Raw genomic sequence first — 21,504 nt, 5'->3', positions numbered from 1 at the left:
TGTGGAGCCTTGATCAAATCTGACTTTAAACAGTTGGAATTATTAAATAAAAGCAACACAGACATCGCCGTGCTTTCTCATCCTGTCCTCGGGAGATTCATGGTGCATCTAAGTTATGTTTGAGGTCTTTATTGAATTTGACTGGTTTTCCGTTTTAATCTGTTTATATCAGAATCAGAATCATGTTTATTTGGCCAGGTCAGGTCAGACAAGACATGGAATTTGATTTGGTTGTTATCGTTCACTCTACAGTAAATAGGTAATAGACAAATGACAGCTCTTATCAGAATCAGAATCAGAAAGGGGTTTATTGCCAAGTTTGTTAACACACACAAGGAATTTGTTGTGGTGATTGGTGCAATACAATAAAAATAAAATATAAAAACAAACAAACAAATATATAGAGATAAAATAAGAGATAGAATAAAATAAAATGTAAACAGAAATAAGCAGAAATGTACAATATGATATGAGGTTTTAAAGTGAAAAGTTATTAACATGTATACAATTTTTAAAAAGTGAAAGGTGCAGCAGAATGAGGTAGATATGATTATTGGAAGGTGCATTGTCACAGCATATGATAGTGTTATTATATTTATTACTGTTATTATTGTTATTGCACAGTGATATCTTATTCATATGTCCATCGATCCATCAAGTGTAACTGCTTCTTGCCATTCAGGGTCACAGGGGGTCGATTTAAAAGGTGGAATTCCCTCTCCGGGTCAGGAATGAGGTGGATAAGTTTAAGGGCCAGTCCCAATACTCCCCCTACCCCTCGTTTTCATCCCTACCCCTAAATTTTGCGTGTTCCCGTGAGGGTAGTGGTGTCCCAATTCCTCTTTTCACCTAGGGGGAGTGGAGAAAACGAGGGCTAATGGCTATGAATTGTCCCTACGGAGCGAGGGATTTGCAATCCTCACTCGCTGACCTAGGGACCAAAAAATTTCCCAGAATGCTTTTTGTCGTCATTTGCGGACTGAATCAAAAAAAAAAAACAGGGCGGACATTTCTTATTTTTTAGTGAATAAAATCAATATTTTGAGTTAGTTTCTGCATAAAAATGAGTTTTGATTACATTTCTAGCGAGAAATATATATTTTACTTTCACAATATTCACTCAGGGAATGTACATAATCACTCGTTTTCCCATTGTTGCAACCTCGCCAGAATAAAGGCTGATTTATGGTTCTGCGTTACACCAACGCAGAGCCTACGGCGTAGGATACGCGGCGACGCGCACCGTACGCCGTAGGCTCTGCGTCGATTTAACGCAGAACCATAAATCAGCTCCCGACCCGGCGGCTCTTCTCATCCACCGAAAACATCAGATCAAATTTCTTAATAGGCGTTATTTGGATAAACTGAGCCCAGGTTGGAGATCTTAATGGTTACTTTTACGCCTGAAAAAATATTAAAACTTAATAAAGTGGCATATTAACAGCGCTACAGCTGAAATTAAAACAGCTTTTAGCTCTCGGCTTCCTGATATGGTGTGACGTATGTGCAAACGTAACTACGCAGTCGCTTACGTACCCGAACGTAAACCACGCAGTGACGTAGCAAGCAAAATTTAGGGGTAGTGCTGAAAAGTAGGGGTATTGGGACTGGGCCTAAGTATCTCAGGGTCTTGTTCACGAGTGAGGGGAGTTTGGAGCGGGAGATTGACAGCCGGATCGGTGCATCGTCTGCAGTAATCCGGACTCTGTGTTGGTCTTTTGTGGTGAAGAGACAGTTGAGGCAGAAGACAAAGCTTTCTGTTTCCCGGTCGATCTACATTCCTAAACTCACCTGTGCTCACAAACCGTGGGTAACGACTGAAACAGTAACATGACAGATACAAGCAGCTGGAATGAGTTTCCTCAGGTGAAAGGCAGCGGTGCCTTTGACAGCTCACCAGTCCATTGCAGGGTTCCCCTCTTTTGTTTATTCTCTATACTAATATGTGCCAGAGTAGCAAGGAGGACAAATTCATCTTTAAATATGCAGATGACTATTGTGCTTTTTCTCTCTGTGGAGGGCTTGGTTAGGAGTGGCCTCGTTTGAGTTTTTCCTCTTAGTCTAATCCACTTGCATCTGATAACTATTTAAATGTGACATAAAACTTCATATGGACTGTAACACTATGTTAACCTTTTTAAAACATATTACTTATATGCAGAACTTTGAAGAAATTTGGCTCATTATTGGCTGTCCATTTGGTTTCTCCTTATGGTGTAGTGTCCTGCACGTGTCTGCCATGTCTGAATACTGTGGAAGAATTGTAATGGGTAAAAAAAGTCATTTATCGATGAGAACAAAAACAATCCATGACTGGTATGAATTGATCCTAGAATATTGGATCTGCTTACATTTTCTCTCTCTCCACTATTTTTGTTATCTTGCAACTTCATTTATCCAAATTCTCCTTTTTTTTAATAAATCTTTTAAGTTGGAACGGCAGCTTTTTTTTACCCCCTCACTTGATTTGCGTTTCTTGACAATGTCCCCCCTTCCCATCCTTGTCATCTATAAAAGTTCACCAGCCTTCTTTCAGCATTCTTCCTGAGGTGATTACGTAGATTTCACCAACTGACCATTTGTCTCAACCGTAATGTTTCCAGTTTAAGTCTGCCTATTGAGGGACGATGAGACGAGTCATGGTCCAATCATCCAAGACTTTATGGATTGGTGCGAGCAGTCCTTCCTCCAACTAAATATCTCAAAAACAAAAAATATGCATGTGGACTTCAGGAGACTCACCAATGACCAGGAACAAATCAGCATAAAAGGTCAAGCAGCGGAATGTGTGGACAAGTATAAATACCTTGGGACCATTATAGACAGCAAACTAAACTGTCTTTTGTGGAAAACTATGAGGTCGTCTATAAAAAGGCAAACCAACGTGTCCACTGCATAAGGAAGCCGTCATCTTTTCACATTGATAAAAAGCTGCTCACCATGTTCTATAGATGTTTTATTGAATATATAATCTCTTTTAGCTTAGTGTCCTGGTTTGGCAATTTACCCCCCAGATTGTGAGGTGTCCAGGAAGCTAATTGGAGAGACACAACTCAACTTCTCTCCTCTTTAATGTGCAGCTACAGAGACTAGCTGATCCATCTCAGATGATACATCTCATCCACTATACGGCGAATTCCAGTATCTCCTTCTGGCTGTAGGTTTAAAATGCTTTTGTGGAAAAATAAAAGGTATAAATGTAGTTTTGTCCCCTCAGCTATTAATGCCCTAAATAGGACCTGATTTCCCATCCTCCATTTTATTTTTTTTATTTTTATTAGTTTGCACACAATAAAAGTAACACTTACAATCAAAATAGTAAAACAAATGTGACAGGAGAGGTCAAAAAGCCAACAGGCTTATGCAGCGAAACCTCCCATCAATTTAGGAAGTAAAACAGTAATTACAAAAAACAGAAAAACACAAGACGAAAACTATAAACATAAAACAAAGAAGGTTAGACTACATACAGTAGTTACAGATCATCAACACACAAAAAAATAATCAACCACAAAAAAAAATCAACAAAGGACACTTATTAAATGTGAATTAAAGAGATGATACATTTATTTAAAAAAATCTCTAGAGAAACAGAGCTTTTGATAATGTGAGATTTGGAGTTCCATATCTGTAACACCACGATATCTGAGGGAAAACTGGCCGTGTTTAGTTTTATAAAAAGGAAGATGATTGACCTGTCTAGTATTATATGAATGTATTTGAGAATTATGAGTGAAAAAATTACTAAACGATAGTGGTAGAGAAAAAGGCAAAAACATATGTTTGTATAAAAACACACATATCTGATGAATATTTGTCATATACTGAAATAATTTTGAGTTTTCTGAACAGAGGAGTAGAGGGTTCCGGAGAGTTAGACAAAGTTGCCAGTCTTACAAATCGTTTTTGCATTAAATAAAGTCAGCATTGGTTTTGTTTGTCTGTCAATGTATTGTTTTGTTATTCTCCTGTTTGTCTTGTGTCACTGGTTATCAATAAAGTTACCTTACCTTTCTTGTGGACACCGTTGGACTGTAATTAGAAGGCTTTGTAAATGTTTGTTTACATCTTTTCTCTTTTAATTTGAAGGTTTGAACGGCAGCAAGCGTTACTGAAGGAGGAATTGGCCAAGGTAGCGCAGAAAGAGAGGGAGGCGGCCAAGGAGGAGCTGGCTAGAGCCATGAGCGAGGAAAGACACGTCCGTCAGGAAGCGGAGAAGGCAAAACAACTGGTAGGCACACAATCCTTTCATCCTGCAGCATGCATGGAAGGTGTTTTCTCCTTCCTTGCTGCTTAAAATGTCCCACACATTGTCCAATCAAAGGGATTGCTTTCATAAACAGTGTTTAAATTGAACCATCTGATCAATCCATTAATGAGTTTCTTGGAGACATTAATCTGCCGAAGTTACATCAGGAACAGGTTATGAATTTAGACTCACCGCTCTCAATAGGAGAACTCCATGAAGCTCTTCAACATATGCCCAATAATAAAGCTCCGGGCCCAGATGGTTTCCCAGCTGAATTTTACAAGGAATTCTGGAGTATATTAGCACCAACATTTTATAAAATGATTCTAAATGCTAGGGAAAATAAAAGCTTACCCTTAAATATGAACTCTGCTAATATTAGTCTTTTATTAAAACCGGACAAGGATCCCTTGCTCCCATCGAGCTACCGCCCAATTTCATTGATAAATGTAGACCTTAAAATAATTAGCAAGGCCATTACTGAACGTCTGAAAAGAGTCACCCCTTCTATTATACATCCGGATCAAACAGGCTTCATTAAAGGTAGACATTCGTCTACTAATATTCGCAGATTATTAAATATTATAGACTATTCGAGTATCAATAAACAGGAGACTACTATTATATCCTTAGACGCGGAAAAAGCATTTGATAAGGTAAATTGGAAGTTTCTATTGGCAACTTTGCATAAATTTGGATTTGGCGAATCTTTCATTGACTGGATAAAAATATTATACAGCTCTCCCAAGGCACGTGTAAGGACAAATGATCAAATCTCTACAAGTTTTACCTTGCAAAGAGGCACTAGACAGGGTTGCCCTCTCTCTCCCTCATTATTTGCAATATTTATTGAACCTTTAGCAGCAGCTATTAGACAAAATCAAAATATTAAAGGTATACAATGTAAAATATTAGAGCACAAAATTAGTCTTTATGCGGATGACGTACTCCTCTTCCTCCAGAACTCACGATCTTCACTATCACAGACAATTGCACTTATAGAGGGATTTTCATCTCTGTCTGATTATTCTATTAATTGGTCTAAATCCACTGTTCTGTGTGTTAACTGCAATTTTAGGAATATAACCAATACTCAATTACAATCAGGGAACATTAGATATTTAGGCATAAACATCTCCCCTAGGCTGTCAGAGTTAATAAAATTAAATCATGTTCAGCTTATAAAGAAAATAGAAGATGATCTTTCCAGATGGAGCTCTCTCCCCATTTCGCTCATGGGTAGAATAGCCACCATTAAAATGATGGTTTTACCAAAAGTAAATTATTTTTTCTCAATGATACCATGCAAACCCCCTCTTTCCTGGTTTAAATCGTTGGACTCATATGTATCAAAATTTCTGTGGAAAAATAAAACTCCACGTATTAGTTTAAAGACATTGCAAAAATCCAAAGAATATGGAGGTTTAGAATTACCTAATTTTCAGTATTACTTCATAGCCAGTAAGTTACAGTATATTGTAAAATGGTCAAAAGATCATCCTTTAGATAGTCAATGGCTGGACTCAGAGCAAGTGTTTTGTAATGAACTAGAAATCTCAGAGTTACCATTTATTAGTCAAAGTATCAAACGTCATCAATGTTTCAAAAGCATTAATATTAGCACAACTTTATCAGCTTGGTGGGAATTTCTTAAAATAGCTAAAATTTCACTTTTTCCATGTGACCGTACACCCATATGGAACAACCCAGACATCGTGAAAAATGATAAAAAGATGGTTAACTTCGTTCAATGGAGAGATCAAGGAATACGGTACTTACAGCACGTAATTGTAGGAGGACAGTTTGTACCTTTCAATACACTTATTGTTCAATACGGAATTAGCAGGAATAAATTTTTAGAGTATCAACAACTTAAGGCAATAATAAATAAAACATACAAAATTAGCCAATTAGATTTACAACTTCCCGCTAAGATAATAGATTTATTGAATCTAAGCACTTTAAAGTTGTTATCAAAACTCTACAGGTTAGTGTCTAAACTGGACGATTCAGTCTCTCTCCCGATCTCTAAGTGGGAGGCGGATCTCTCTCTTAATACCGACCAGTTTTCTTGGTCACAAATATGCTTAAATACGTTTACTATGACTAAAAACCCAAACCTACAACTTATACAGTACAAAGTTCTTCATAGAATACATTATACTGGACAAAGGATGTTCCAGATGGGCTTTGTCACCTCTAATATCTGTTCACAGTGCACAGAGAACACCCCAGATAATTATATGCATGCTTTATGGTTCTGTACACCGGTACAGAGGTTCTGGAAGGAGATTTGTGAGGATTTATCCACATGGATCAACCACAGAATCCCAGTATGCCCCACGGTATGTATATTAGGTCACCTGGGAGACACTCAAATAGATCCTAATTGGACACACCGGGTTTTCACTGCCTTATGTATCGCAAAGAAAACCATTTTAGTAAATTGGAAACAAAAATCCAGTTTATGTATCAACCATTTTAGGAATCTTTTATCAGATCATATTAGTAGTGAGATAATGTCTGCCTCCACTGAACAACATTCGGCTGAATTGCACTCTCTGTGGTCCCCGTTTATTGGCTTCGTTACCTAGTGGGGGCGGGGGGGTGGTGATCTCGTAGCCCTTGGGGTTGGGGGTCGGCTTGGGGGGTCTGGGGCGCGGGCCTCTGGTGGCCCCTGGGGGGCGGTGGGGGGGGCCGCGGGGCCCTGTCCCTAGCCGGTGGGGGCCTTGGGGGCCTGTGGGGGGGGTTACCTCATGGCGGTGGGGGGGGGTGGCTGGGGAGGGCTCGGGCGGGGGGCTGTGGCTGGGGCGTCTCCGGGCCTCCCGGGGGGGGCGGGGCCGTGGACGTGGGGGTCCCACCCGGAGGGCCCGGCCCTGCCTGGGTGGGGGGTGGCTGTCTGCGCTGGGGGGGCATTGCTGCCTTGGTCCTCCGTCGCTGGGCGGGGGCCAAGTGCCCCTGCGGATGTGGGGACTCCGGGACCCTTGGGGTGTCCGCCGGGGTGGCCTCGGGGGGGGGTGGGGCCGGGTCCGGGGAGCGGGCTTCCCCTGACCGGGGGGTGCACGGGCGGGCGCGACGGCGGGGTGGCACCATTCCCAGGTATCTATGTCTTATGTTGTCAGTATGAATGGGAGGATGTTGGACCGTTTCCTCCTCCGTCTGGGGGCTCTGGCGGCGCCGGGGGCGCCCTTGGAGGTGCGGTGGGGCCCTTGCCCGGCTCGGGGGGCCGGCCCCCGTCTACTGGACGGCCGGTGGGGGGACGCGGGTGTCTTATCAGGGCCGGCTTTGCTGGTCCTGCTTCCTGGCTTCGGCCTCCGCTCCCCCTCTTGCCCCCCCTACACGATTCATACGCACATAGGCGAAAGGCGGGGGGTCCGGGTCGTGGGGGGCACTGTCCCGCGGGGCCTGGCACTCCCCGCCTCACGGTTTTAACAGCAAAATAGACACTGCACATTCAACACTTAATAAATACATTTGACAAGGACACGTAGTTCGGGAGGGGGGGGGGTCTGTGTCAATCGATACTTGGCCCTCCCTCCTCCCTGTTTTTATGGCATTAATCACATGCACTCAACACAAGGGGCGGGAGGGGGTCCCACATCACCCGCGTTCCCTCACCGGCCTGGGCCTGGGACGGGTGGGTCGGGTTACCCGGGCCTGGCGGGGCCCGCCGTGCAGCCTGGGGTGCCTTCTGGCGGTGCTGGATCCCCCCGGGGAGGGGGAAACGGTGCGTGATTGTATGTCTGTGTCGGTGAGAATGCGGTATGGAAGGGTCCTGCCATGGAGGATTTGAGCCTCCATTGGCAGGACATCAAAAACTTAATAATTTATCAATATTATATTATACAAAGATGGTTATTATTATTATTATTATTATTATTAGTATTATTATTAGTATTATTATTATTATTATGTATAGTATATTATATTATTATTAGTATAGGTATCGGATAGGTGAATGGATGAATGAATGGGATGCCTGGGTCTGGGGCCCTCCGTTGTCGGGCCTGCGCGGGTGTCGCCTTGTTGGGGGGTTCCCTCTCTCCGGGCCCGTCTCCGGTCCCCCCCGCTGCCTCTACGGCGGGGCGCCCCTCTGGTCTTGGAGGGCCACTTTCGTGGGGGACGGGTGCGCCTGCCCGCGTCGGCGGCCGGGGCGGCTCTGTCTCTCCGGGCGGGCTGGCCCCCTGCCGGGTGGGGGTCGCTGGCCTGAAGGGTGAGGGCCTCCTGGCCGCGTGTCCGGCCCGGACCGGGTGGCCGGGGATTGCCTGGGTCGCGGTCCGCCGCCGCGGGATCCCTGGCTGCTTCTTTCCGCGCCGTGGGGGCCCCGCCCGCGGGCCCCCTCGGCCGCCGCCGGGTGGGGGGGGGGGGCCTCGCAGGCGGTGGGTTGCCTCCCTCCTACTTCTCCCCTCTGTGGGGTTGCCGGTGGCCTGGGTTCCGGGCTCTTCCTTGTCGGCCTCTGGTCTCACGGGTGGCGGGGTTGCTCCCCCCCCTCCCCCACTATAGATACACTTCAGGTGGAGCTTTGTTTGGTTTATTACACACACACACACACACACACACACACACACACACACACACACACACACACACACACACACACACACACACACACACACATATAGTAATTTAGTCACACGCATACACACACACACACACACACACACACACACACACACACACACATGCATGATCATATACATACACACACACACACATAGACATACACACTGGCTTGTTCACCTGCATGCTGGCTCTCTAGTTTTTGGGTTTAGGTAGCGGTAGCGATAGCTTAGCTCAGACTGCGATCAGATCTCAAGATTTAGGTCGATTGCTGTTCGTGTTTTGGATGGCTCTGTGCCGGTTTCGTGCTTTGTTTGTGGTTTTTTTGTTGCAGATTCCCAGTGCTTGACGTGTGTCTCCGTGTGTTCCTGCTTCCTGGATTGGCAGTGGATGTCGTCACCACCCCCCCACCCCCTCCCCCCCCCAAAAAAAAAAAAAAAAAAAAAAAACACTGGGTTTGTATGTGTATATTTATGTATGTGTACGCATATGTGTGCGTATATATATATGTATATATTACATATAGTAATAATGCACATATATACACTTTTGGTTTCTACCGTCATGGTATCAATCAATAATATGTGTGCAGACAAGGTAAAAAAAAAAAAAAAAAAAAAAAAAAAAAAAAAAAAAAATAAACAGTGTTTATCAAGAACGTGCATCCAGGGCCGGCCCGACGATTTTGATGGCCCTAAACAAGATTTAGTTTGTGGCCTCAAAAACACTCCAAGAGCAAACACCATCAGAGACGGATGGAGATACAAAAAAATCAACAAATCTCTTACTTTATTCAGGAGAAATATTATTTGGATTTTAACTTTCAAAGGAAAATTGTTTTCTGTAGTATTTTTAAATGAAACTGAACTCCAGGTGAGAGCCCTTTGATCACGTGGCCCCCCCCTTAGCAGTTGAACAATCCCATTAGCGTTTATAACAGGAACCGGCCCTGCATGCAGCTCAGTAACTTACTTTTCAGCTTTACTTTAATAGCGTATATAATACCATTCAGCATTTTAAATAAACCCACTCATTTAAAATAAAACAGTCACACACATCTACACTTTTGACTGGTACTATGTATGAAAACACCAGTAACTTCTGAAAAAGGTTGCAGAGAGATTCATGCAAAACAGTCATATTAAGTCATATGAACCTGTTGCTGATGAACATTGAGACTGCAAAGATCACATTGATGTAAAGATCATCACTGCAACAAAACATCACTAAAACAGCAAGAAACATTACACTTAAATTCGATGTTAAGCCTTGTAGCACCCGATAATTTAATAATTTCCTGAAAATGTAATAACGCCTGAAAATGTAATAAAATTTGCCCCTAAGTCAATCGAAAATGTAATAAAACCCAATAATGTAATAACCTCTCTGAATAATGTAATAGAATATCCTGACAGATATTGTAATAAGATTTTTACCAATAATGTAATACCTTATTATGTTATTGGGAATTTATTACATGCTACTCAAAGTCTGCAATTTAACCCAATAGTCATTCAGTTGTTTCAAATCCAGTGTATATAACATTCTTAGATACTTAAAACACAAAATGTAGAACTGTGGACTGAAAATGAACATATATATATTACATTATTTGTCCAGTATTACATTATCAGTTTTGGAAGAAAAAAAAAAGACCCACCTGAAAATGTAATAAATTCCCAATAATGTAATAAGGTATTTCATTAACGGTAAAAATGTTATTACAATATCAGTCAGGATATTTTATTACATTATTGGTGAAGTTATTACATTATTGGATTTTATTACATTTTAATTTAGTTAAGTTTAAGTTTTATTACATTTTCAGGAAATTATTACATTATAGGGTGCTACAAGCCATCATAAATATGTTTCCAGCGTAAAACTCCCCTGGATTCATGTTGTCCCAACTCTTTACATGAAAACACAAGTTTTGATCTCTTGGCCTTTTCTTTCACTGCAACTGTAGAACCCTCATCTTGGGAAAAGTGCAATAATTAGTTGCTCTTAACTGGACCGTGTCCAGGGCCTGTGGATTCCTCTGGCTGTGAAGGTTGTGCAGAGGTGTTTGTGATCCAAATCGGTCACAAGCTTCCCGGGTTATTGGCTCGCGCAGGTGCCAGCAGCTCAGTTACAGCTCAACATGGCGGCGCATAGCGCACATGCTGAAGAAGTTAACGGCCACAATCAAACCCAGAGGAGTTTCTTTGGGAGGCGGTTGATACGTTTAGTTGTGCAGTTTGCCAAACATGTGGAAAGTTCCGAAGATCACGTAAATATTCCTCCTCAGAAGCCTCTCTGAAAACCCTGTCACACAATCAGGAGATCAATCTTGGTTACAGTAATTGATGAGCTGTTCCAGAGTGGATGTCTGGAGTGTTTAGCTTGTCACTACATGAATCCAAAGAGATATGTACTCTTAAAGTGTGACTGTGTACAATGTGTATTATCTGCTTCACTTTACACTCCTGCTGTAATCCCACATGTTATATTTAGTTTGGCCAGTGGCCGGCAAGAGTTTCCTTGTGATGTGCTGCCCTCATGTGGTCAAAAGTGGAATTGCTACAGTGTCTTGAAAGCATTTACAGATGCCCATCCTGAGTTTTTTTATGTCTTTTTTGTATCAGTAAACCAAACATGAGTAACTAACACTTAGGTTAGAAAATGAGTATTTTTCTCTTCTCTGAGATGTGGGAATACATCCTCTGATGGCACTGGTGGATCTCGGACCAGCTTTAAAGCTCAGAGCGGAGCTCCTTTTTACCAAATGATGTGTCTTAGATGTGTGAGCTATGCATACTGCACATATTAATTAGTTTATTTGTTTATTTAATTGGATCCCCATTAGCTGCCACCAGAGTGGCAGCTACTCTTCCTGAGGTCCACACACAACAAAACATCACATAAGACACAATAAATAACATGTCTGACAAAACATAAAAACAAGTGAAGCAAACATACAAAACAATGCAAGACATAAAAACAAAACATAAAAACAAACGGTATAGGCTTCAAATTAAAACAAACCAAAGTACACTAAAACTAAACATCACTAGGAATGGGTGATATTTTACCGTTCACGATAAACCGTCAAAAAAATTCCCCACGGTAAGAATTTGTCATCTCGCGGTAAAAACGATAAATTCCCGTTGATGGCGTTTTTGTGTAACAAACATGACGGAAGGCGGATCTGAGAGCGAGGAGCTTGTTGTTAAACGAGGCTCCAGCTCCGTTATCTGGAACTGGTTTGGATTTAAAAAGAGAGACGAGGAGCATACATCATCTATTATGTGCAGAGTCTGCAAAAACAGAAGGAGATGGTTGTTACATTTTGATATAACGTTTGACTATTACGATAAAAATTGCAATAGTATCTAATTTGTGGCATGTTCCAACCACATGTTAATTTGCACATTTTTTTTATATTAGAAGAGGTCATCACTGATAGGGTTTTATTTTCAGTAAACTTTTATTTATTTGTCCTGTTTCTTTATTTATCAGGTTGTATTTTTTTTCTACTTTGTGATTTTATAAGCTAAGAAAACTTGAAGGACAAGGTACTTTTACTGTTTGCACTGTTATCCCACTGTTTAAGCCATACAGTTTGAATAAATGTTGAATCTGTTCTTACATTTCAAACTTGTTTCATTTGAGTCATTACAGTTTTGCAGTACAGGTGTACTAATTTAATTGGTTTTTATTATTTCAATTTAATTGGTGTAGTTTAGTAGCATTTAGTATTCTTTTAGAGCAGTGATTTGGGGGCTCCAAAGACTGAATGTGGTGATAGATTTATAGTTAAAAAGATGGAGTTGAATTGGTATTTTTTTTATCGTCATTTTTATCGTTATCGGGTAAATGCCAGAAATTATCGTGATGTTTTAGTCCATACCGCCCATCCCTAAACATCACAATACATTAAACTATATCCCATCTAATTCCCTCAGATTTAGATAACATTTGGATTCAAATTAATGTGTTTTTTAAACAGTTTTTTAAAACTTGCCTTAGTCGGTGCTTCAATAATCATAATTGGCGACTTGTTCCACACGGAAAGAGCTCGATATATTCTAGACCTCCGGACTGCATCTGTTCTGGGTTTTGGTTTCACTAAAGAACCTCTAGTAGCCTGCCTGGTATTATAAGTTTGATATCATTCAAGCTGTATATTGTGAAGCCTTCATTGAAATTGTTAACATTTATTGTCAAAAATACAGCTGAGCTCTTGTTGAGCTGACAGGAAACAGACTGAGTCAATCTGTCAATGTTTAAAGAATACGAGAAAGGTAAAATTATACATATGCCAGAAAATTATTTAACATAATCTCAACAGTAGGGGTGCAAGTTAACGATTAGTTGACGTTGACAAAAATTAGGGCTGGGCGATATATCGAGATTTTAATATATATCGATATATTTTCAAACACGATATGGTATGAGACAATATCGTTTATATCGATTTAAAAAAAAAAAAAAAAAAAAAAAAAAAAATTTTTTTTTTTTTTACATTTTTTTTTTAATGATTTTGATATAGCTTATTTCGTGACACATTGACTTGAATGTTTTATTTGAGATTTGCACAAATGTTTTGTTATTTGCACAACTGTCAACCTCAGTGGAAAAGTCTGCCTGTTACTGTCTACATTGTATTAATTGCAGTGTATTTTAATTTAATTGTTATGCAGGAAAGGGATATTTGTTTTATTTTATTCAAGAAGCATTTGTATTCTATATATGCAGGCAGTTTATTTTTATTTCATTTGTTTTATACATTCTGTGTGACATTTGGCACGAGGCTTTGTATTAAAACTGACTGTTTTTTTAAGGGTTTGCCTCAGAAAAAAATGAAGCTAACAGAGATGCTATCCTATAATGCTTTGGGGGAAACCCCAATTAAGGCACAGAAAAAATATCGAGATATATATCGAGTATCGCCATTCAGCTAGAAAATATCGAGATATGACTTTTGGTCCATATCGCCCAGCCCTAACAAAAAATCGATAATAAAAATAGTTGCCACCTTAATTGACGACTATTGTCGGCAAAAAACTCAACAGAGTGAGGCATCAAACTCCCGAGTCCAGCGCCAGGTACACGACACGGCGGCGGCCGATGCAAAGTTCATTCAAAGATGTGTATATATATATATATATATATATATATATATATATATATATATATATATATATATATATATATATATATATATTGAATGAAGTGTCCATCTATATTGTCTTTTATTTTTAACTGACACATCAGTTAAACGACCTCATGCAACATTTAAAAGCTGAGAGCTAAATAAGAGCCATTTAAAAACTGGTACTCATAATCCGATTAGTCGACCAATCGTTTCAATAATGGATGACTAATCGACAGTCAGAGTGGTTGTTAGTTGCAGCCCTACTCGGCAGTGTTGGACAGTATTGAGCAAATGAATGAGATTAGAGTCGTTCAGAGGTCAAAGGTCATGATGAGAGACATCCATCTGCTCTCAGGGAGGAAATATATACTTAGTGAGGAAAGTCTAAAACAAACTTGAGATCATTTGTCCCATCAGTTCAGGGGTTTTCTGGAGAAGTTGTCAGTGAGATTTCAGTGTTGTAAATGCCCCTATTTATTTATATTACATAGCAATTATTATACAAGGTGTTTTCATGTCCCTACATATTGTATAATTTGTTTTTAGGGAGTGTGAGTGTTTATTTGTGTCGACCACATAAAAGCAGCATAAAAGTTCAATTTTTCAGCTCATAAATAGCATTGAAATCCCTCCATATCTACACGTTTTCCCTGTTTTGCATCATGGAGGTTTGCAGGAGCCCGTCCCAGTGGAGAGCAGGAGTTTACCCTGGACTGGTCATCAGTCCCTCTCAGATTATAACCATAAAATATTCCTCCCTGCCAAAGCTTTGGCCATGACGGCTGTCAACAACGGAACGCCCCCGTTTTCTTCTCATGACACATTACAACCAGGAATAAGACTCATATCAGGATGAAATATTGTTTAAAGGGGACCTATTATGGCATCTAATACCTATTTTAAACAGGCCTTGAATGTCTTAAAAACAAGCTTTTGATTGTTTTTGCTAAATAAATGAGAAATTCAGCCTCTGATCCATGTCTTTATCTTCCCATTCTCTAAACTCATTATCTATGCAGGATTCTGAGTGGGCGGGGCTATGATAATGAGGCTCTGTGCTGATTGGCTGCCTGAATGACGCGATACACCGCTACGAAAAAATGGCGGAGTTACACCGTGTCCTAACTGCATGCGATGCGAGCGAGCGTCAGCGACAAAATCAATTCCATCCATCCATTTGCTTTATTTTCTATTGGACTGTCCTAACTGGCCGCAGCGCCGTCTTGAGCTGAACATTTTTCGGACGCCCTGCTTCTATTTTCTTCCTGTTGCTCGCGTTGAAAGCCGCTTGAAAGCGCTGTAGGAAACAGTCACGGATGAGGAACGGCTGATCCAGTTAGTTGAAATGAGAAGTTATCTCTATGATTCCTCCTCATTTCACTACAAAAACCTCAATAAAGTGGCAGCTGCTGGAGGGAGATGGACAGAGAGCGTCCGATGTCACGCAGTGCTACGATAGTCGGACGCTCATGCAGTTACACGGTTTTATAGTTGTGTGCGTGGTTTGCATTTCGGTTACGTAACGAAAATGCGCAGAATCTGAAGAAGCCATATCACACTGGACGGATCATCCGGGCGGCTGTACAGACACTGCAGAATTTGGTTGTTTTCCTCCTTCTCTGAGTTGGCAGGCTGAGGGGAGACCACTTTATATATGTTAAAGCAAGAAAAAACCTGTTTTTCATAATAGGTCCCCTTTAAATACGCATTCATGAGTTCCTCCTGCATCCACCCCCTGCGGCCTGTAGGTGGAGCTGTGGTTCTCTGGGTGCAGAGATCAGATCTGTCATGCCGTCACCCTGACAGAAGTCAGTGGTGAAGCTGCGTTAAAAACAACAAATTAATTTCAGTTTCTTTGAATTGAGGACCATAATTTTGTGAAGTCAGTTTTTTCTTTTCTTCCTTCAGTTAAATCACATTTTTTTTTAGGAGTTTTTGCAAACATTTCCATGGTGATCCCAGCTCTGCCTCGCATCGCTTTTATCTTCACCCACTACTGTACTTCTGTGTCTTCTCTACCGTGTTCCCCCTCATCCTCTTACTCCTCTGTCCTCCGTGTCCTTCCATCTCCCTCTCTTTTCCTTCCCACCCCTACCATCACTCTCTGCCTCCCGTCCTGCAGACAGTTTTATCAACGTGGTGCACGCGGTGCACTGCGCCCCGGGAGATTCCTGGAGCTGGAGATAGCGGGGCCGGGTTGGCGGTTTCGGCGGCGGAGAGGGGAGAGCTTGTTGTACACACTGCGTCCCTCCTTCACTCGACTCCCGCTCCCCTGCCTGCGCTCGCCTCCTCCTGCGTCGAGGCGTTCTGTTGTGCCCTTCTCTTATCTCCACTCCAACATACTCCCACTTCTAATAGAAAGCTGCTTGCAGGGACGTCGTGAGCAGAAAGCCCGGCCGGGGGGGGACCAGACCTCCTTATGCTAAAGGGCTGCTTGTAATTACCGTCCCCCGTGCCACGAATGCATATATGCACGTTCTCTTGAAATGTGGTCGACATTTTCTCACGTTCTCAACTTCTTTCCCCCGTGGTTGGAGTCCCAGAGCTTAATCACCTGCCGTTATCGCGCCACGGCTCGTCCCCGGCCTGCAGGGAGGGCAGGAACCCCCACCGCGCAGCAGGGTTTCTGTTGTTGGAGTGTGATGTTTTTATTTCCCATTTACACAATCGGGGCTGGGAAGCGTGTGCGCTACTGTATCCTGGATAAATCCTTTTCTTTGTGGCACCAGGGGACTTTTATTGCTAGTATTCAGACAGGAACTGGGGAGGGAGGCAGCAGAGAACCTCTCCGTACACTGCAAAAACTCAAAATCTTAACAAGAATATTTGTCTTATTTCTAGTTAAAATGTCTCATTTTTAGTCAAGAAAAATCTCATTACACATAAAACAAGACTCATCACTGGGAAAAAAAAACAATTTTCACCTGTTTCAAGTATATTTTCAATTAAAATAAGTAGAAAAATCTGCCAGTGGACCAAGATTATTTTGCTTGTAATGAGAAGATAAAGATAAAATTTTTTCTACTTATTTCAAGTGAAAATTTACTTGAAACAGGTGAAAATTGTCAAATAACAAGTTATTTATCAGGTGATGACTCTTGTTTTAAGTGTAATGAGATTTTTTGACTTGAAATGAGACATTTTAACTAGAAATAAGACAAATATTCCTGGTAAGATTTAGAGTTTTTGCAGTGTAAACCGGCTCCCTCTCCAACCAGGTGAACTACCCAGCGCCCCGGAGACATCGTTTTTAATGGTATTAGCTGAGATACCAAAAAAAAATGTGTCTCTAGGGCGCTAGCTTGAGTCAGAGAAGTTCTAGTGCTTTTCGTTTAGTGATTTGTCTTTTAATGGAATTCTAGCATCTCACAAATTATTTGCTCGTACAACTTTCCTAATTTGTTAGAACACTGTTGCAGCATTCATTTCAGGCTGTGATGTTTGGAGCATCTCATGAATGTAGTGTTTTGGTCTCGTACTTTAGGGCAGTGGTTCTCAACCTTTTTTAACCTTTTTATTTACCCAGGAAAGCAATTTAAGAACAAATTCTTATTTGCAAATGCAGCCTGAACAAAGAGCATAAGCACTTTGAGGGGAAGGGGAGTGCTAGAAATAAAAAACGTTATATAAAATTGCATAAAAATATAATAAATATGAATACAAAAACGTTGAAAAACATTTTTGGGGTCCTGGACCGCCTGCAAATTCGTGATCAACTCTTAGGACCCTTGGAAGACAGGAGATAGATAGATAGATAGATAGATAGATAGATAGATAGATATGTCTATGTACTGTATTTTCCGGACTAGAAGTCGCGTTTTTTTTTTTTTTTTCATAGTTTGTCCCTACACCTACAATAGTCTTAATATAAAGGTGCTCTAAAGGCCCCTCCTGCTCAGAGCAGCTCATCCTGGTAAAACCAGGTAAAACCGGGTAAAACCAGGTACAACCAGGACCAGAAGATGTTCTTAGCAGATGTTCTTCAGACGGGGAGTCAGAGATGCAACGTGCACTTTCTGTTTTGAAATGACACTTTTTATGTTTGTGCCACTCACTGCTTAGTAACTGTTTAATAAATACAGTTTTGGAAAATTTGACTTATTCCCCCTTTTTGCATGAAAGTTTAAAATTAGCATATATTAATGCAGTATGAACAAGAATGTTTTAATGTAGACGGATAGAATCATCATACTGGTGTGATTGTAGCATCAAAGTGTTAATTCAAGGCTAAAATAAAATATCGAGATATATATCGTGTATCGTGACACGGCCTAAAAATATCAATATTAATAAAAGGCCATATCGCCCAGCCCTACGACAGATAGCGAGTTCTTTCATTGTGGTGATGCCTAAAGTTGCTTTCGTCAATGAAAATTGTGACTAAATATCGTCGTTAACGAACCTTTATCAGCTGAGGAAAACGAGACGAGACGCAACGAAAATAATGGTCATGTGACGATAACGATAATTAAATATATAATGTAATATCGTAGAGGAATAAAAACAAGACTAAAATGTAGATTACAAAATGAAAACTCTGCTAAAATGTGTCTTCATCTTCATCAACTGAAACAGGCTGACAAAAACAACACTAATGACGCCGTTCTGAAATGCAACGTCGGGGAAAACATCATGACGTAACTCACCCTCAATATTCAAAATAGAACACCGCTATCAGACTCGTACGGCAACAATATGTTAACGTGGACATCAGCTGTTTCTGTTTTTGTCTGGGGAAAATGTATAGTACATGCATCGAATGATACAGGAAGTAAACATCCTCCTTCTCTTAAGAGAAATGATTGTGGATCTTCCGAGCCCGGCGGGATCTAGTGGTTACAGTAATGTCAAATATTGTTTACCAACTGTAAAAGTAAAGTTAAACTCTCCTTTTGAAGAGCAACATGAACAAAAGTCTAATCAAGAAAATGGAACTAGGATCTAATTTATATTACAGCCAAATGCCTTGTAAAATATCTGAAGAATATGCAAGTTTATAATTGTAAACTCAAAGTATAACCTCCAGTATGAAGTAGCTGCCAGCGTAGCTTGTTTTACTGGGACAAAAACTGATATTACATCAGAAACAAATGATGGTTTTTGACATTGGGCCCATGTTCAATTTGGGAAAGTTTGGTCATCACAGTGATATTTCTGGGGGAGGGAAACCAACCATATGGAAATGCACGAAATGGAAGTCAACAGCTGATTAAGCTTTTACTCTGTAATTAGGAACAAAACGGATGTGAAGATGGAAAAAGGCATGACTGAACATTTTGTGAAGGGTTAGGATGTCGGCTGAATGGGAGTGAAAGGGAGGATGGTGCGCCGTTCCCGTGGGGCTGAAAAGGAGAGAAGGGAATGAAAAAGAAAGTCTTCACAAGCGATTTAACATTTCCTGAAGTATCGTGATGAGCTGGGAGAAAAAAGCAGGGGGATGAAAGGGAAGGCTGGCTGTCGGTAATGTTTCATTTGGCCAGTCGGTTTCTGAAGAAAGAGGCGATGGATAGGAGATTAAAAAATTGTGTTGAAAGATAATTAAATATTTTGCACATCAAGAAGGCACAAGACAAGGAGGACTGAGAAGATGAGTAGGGTTGATAAAATCCAAAGGACATGAACTAATATGAAAGGAGTTGGGGGATATGATAAAATAGTAAGTGAACCCCTTGAAACTAATAGTTTTTCCTTCTATTTTCTGTTAAGTTGACATGAAAGGTGATCAGATCATCATCTCACTCACAAGAACTAGCTCAAATTTTTTTTAAATTTAGTATGAGGTTGCTTTAATTATGTGGCAAATGATAATAAACACAAGAAAGATGCACTAGAGCCCTGCTATAGCGGGACTGTTTCCTTCATCCTGATATAGCGGGACTGTTTTCTTCATCCTTCTCCCGCCCGCATCCGCAAAACTCCGAGAATTCATGCTGCACAATAAAAGAGATGCATTGATTTAGTGTCTTCTCCCGTCCCGCAAGAGAAATGTCCAGACAAATCTATCTGATTTAATGTTAACATGATCATTGTGGAGTTTGATGGATAATTGACAGATCATAGGCACCTGACTGAAAGTTAGATGCAAATCCATTGTTGTCATCATCGTACAAGCTTTTTCACCTTTCGCGCTGCATCAATTATGTGATTGAGGTTAAAGCAACAAGAGTAGGCTGTGAGTGGCTCAAATAATACTAATAAATAACATGAAATAAACAAAGTTAACGAATGAAACAAATTAATTTAACAAATGAAAATAGGCCTAATATCTTACCAAGGCGAGTCTGTTTCGTTCAACACTCCGACGTGCTTTCTCTTCAAATGCTTGTGCATTACCGACGTTCTCCTGTGATAAGCAAGGTCGGGTTTGCAAACCTAGCTAGTCATCTTTTTATTCGCCGTATCGAGGCTAAAATGCTCCCAAACTTTTGAAGTTTTATTAGCCGCAGCTGCGCTGAGGCGCTGTCGTGCATGCGCGACTCTGGGCAGAGATTGTATTGAAGTGAGACGCCTCACTCCATTGGAAAAACACGTCTGGCAACAATTGTTGACAATGGAATTCATTGTCGACAATTTTGATTATCGATTTTTCATTCAGATTCAGATTCAGATTCAGAAAACTTTATTCATCACCGAGGGGCAATTGCAATTTTGTTGACAACGTCGACGAATCGTTGCAGCCCTAGCCCTAGGTAATAAATAGTCTGGGCTCTGAGGCATGATGGGGCCTCCATCACCGGTGGGATGATGTTTCTATGGGTGCTTTCAGACGTGTGGCCCGTTTGTTTTGTTCCGATTCAGGGGCTAAATCGATACAGTTGTTTCGTTTCTCGTTTGTGGAGTTTGTGTTCACAAGGCAACCGTCTGTAGCGGTTCAAAGCTGTTAACAAATACCATGCGCGAACCGACTGTTCTCTCGTTGGTCAGAAATGAACGCGGAAGGAGTTTCCTCTTCCGTACCCCGGGAAAAACAACAACTATGGAGCATCGTAAGAGAGTGTGGCTAGTTGGTTTCTATGTGTTTCTGTGTGGATTATGTCACTGCAAACGAACCGCTCCAGGTCTGGAATGGAAGCGAGCCCAGACCACCTCTCCTAGTTCTCGGCTCGCTTGTTTTGTCCCACATCCGAGCGTGATTGCTGTGTTCACATATACCAAACCAACCGATCTTTACGGGGAAACGCTCCCTGTTTCGGAACAACTGCTCCAAACGGGACAGCTGTGAAAGCACCCTATGTCTATAAGCTTTTTCCAGTAGCTCTTTTAGGTGGCTCAGGTATGTAATATAAAACTTCAGGCATGTTCATGGCTTTCTTTTCGCTTTTCAAATGCTAAATTTGTACACGAATCACGATAGAAAAGAGATGGTCCAATACTAGGGCTGGGCGATATATCGAGATTTTAATATATATTGATATATTTTCAAACGCGATATGGTACGAGACAATATCGTTTATATCGATTTCTAAAAAAAAAAAAAAAAAAAAAAAAAAAAAAAAAAAAAAAAAAAAAAAAAAAAAAATTTTTCTAATGATTTTGATATAGCTTATTTTGTGAC

General features: G+C 40.9%; 1 protein-coding gene across 2 annotated transcripts in view; it reads left to right on the top strand.

The window, feature by feature from the left end:
- The window catches only part of chchd6a (coiled-coil-helix-coiled-coil-helix domain containing 6a), a 158,827-nt gene that overhangs the window by 9,174 nt on the left and 128,149 nt on the right, over window positions 1-21,504 (top strand). For both annotated transcript variants that reach the window (XM_061736807.1, XM_061736808.1), the window contains exon 4: window positions 4,090-4,231. In XM_061736807.1, coding sequence (XP_061592791.1) covers window positions 4,090-4,231 — 142 coding nt within the window. The remainder of the gene's footprint in view (window positions 1-4,089; window positions 4,232-21,504) is intronic.

This window comes from Cololabis saira, chromosome 12 (genome assembly GCF_033807715.1).
Source record: "Cololabis saira isolate AMF1-May2022 chromosome 12, fColSai1.1, whole genome shotgun sequence".
NCBI classification, from domain to species: domain Eukaryota; kingdom Metazoa; phylum Chordata; class Actinopteri; order Beloniformes; family Belonidae; genus Cololabis; species Cololabis saira.
This window is presented reverse-complemented; position numbering and strand designations above follow the sequence as displayed.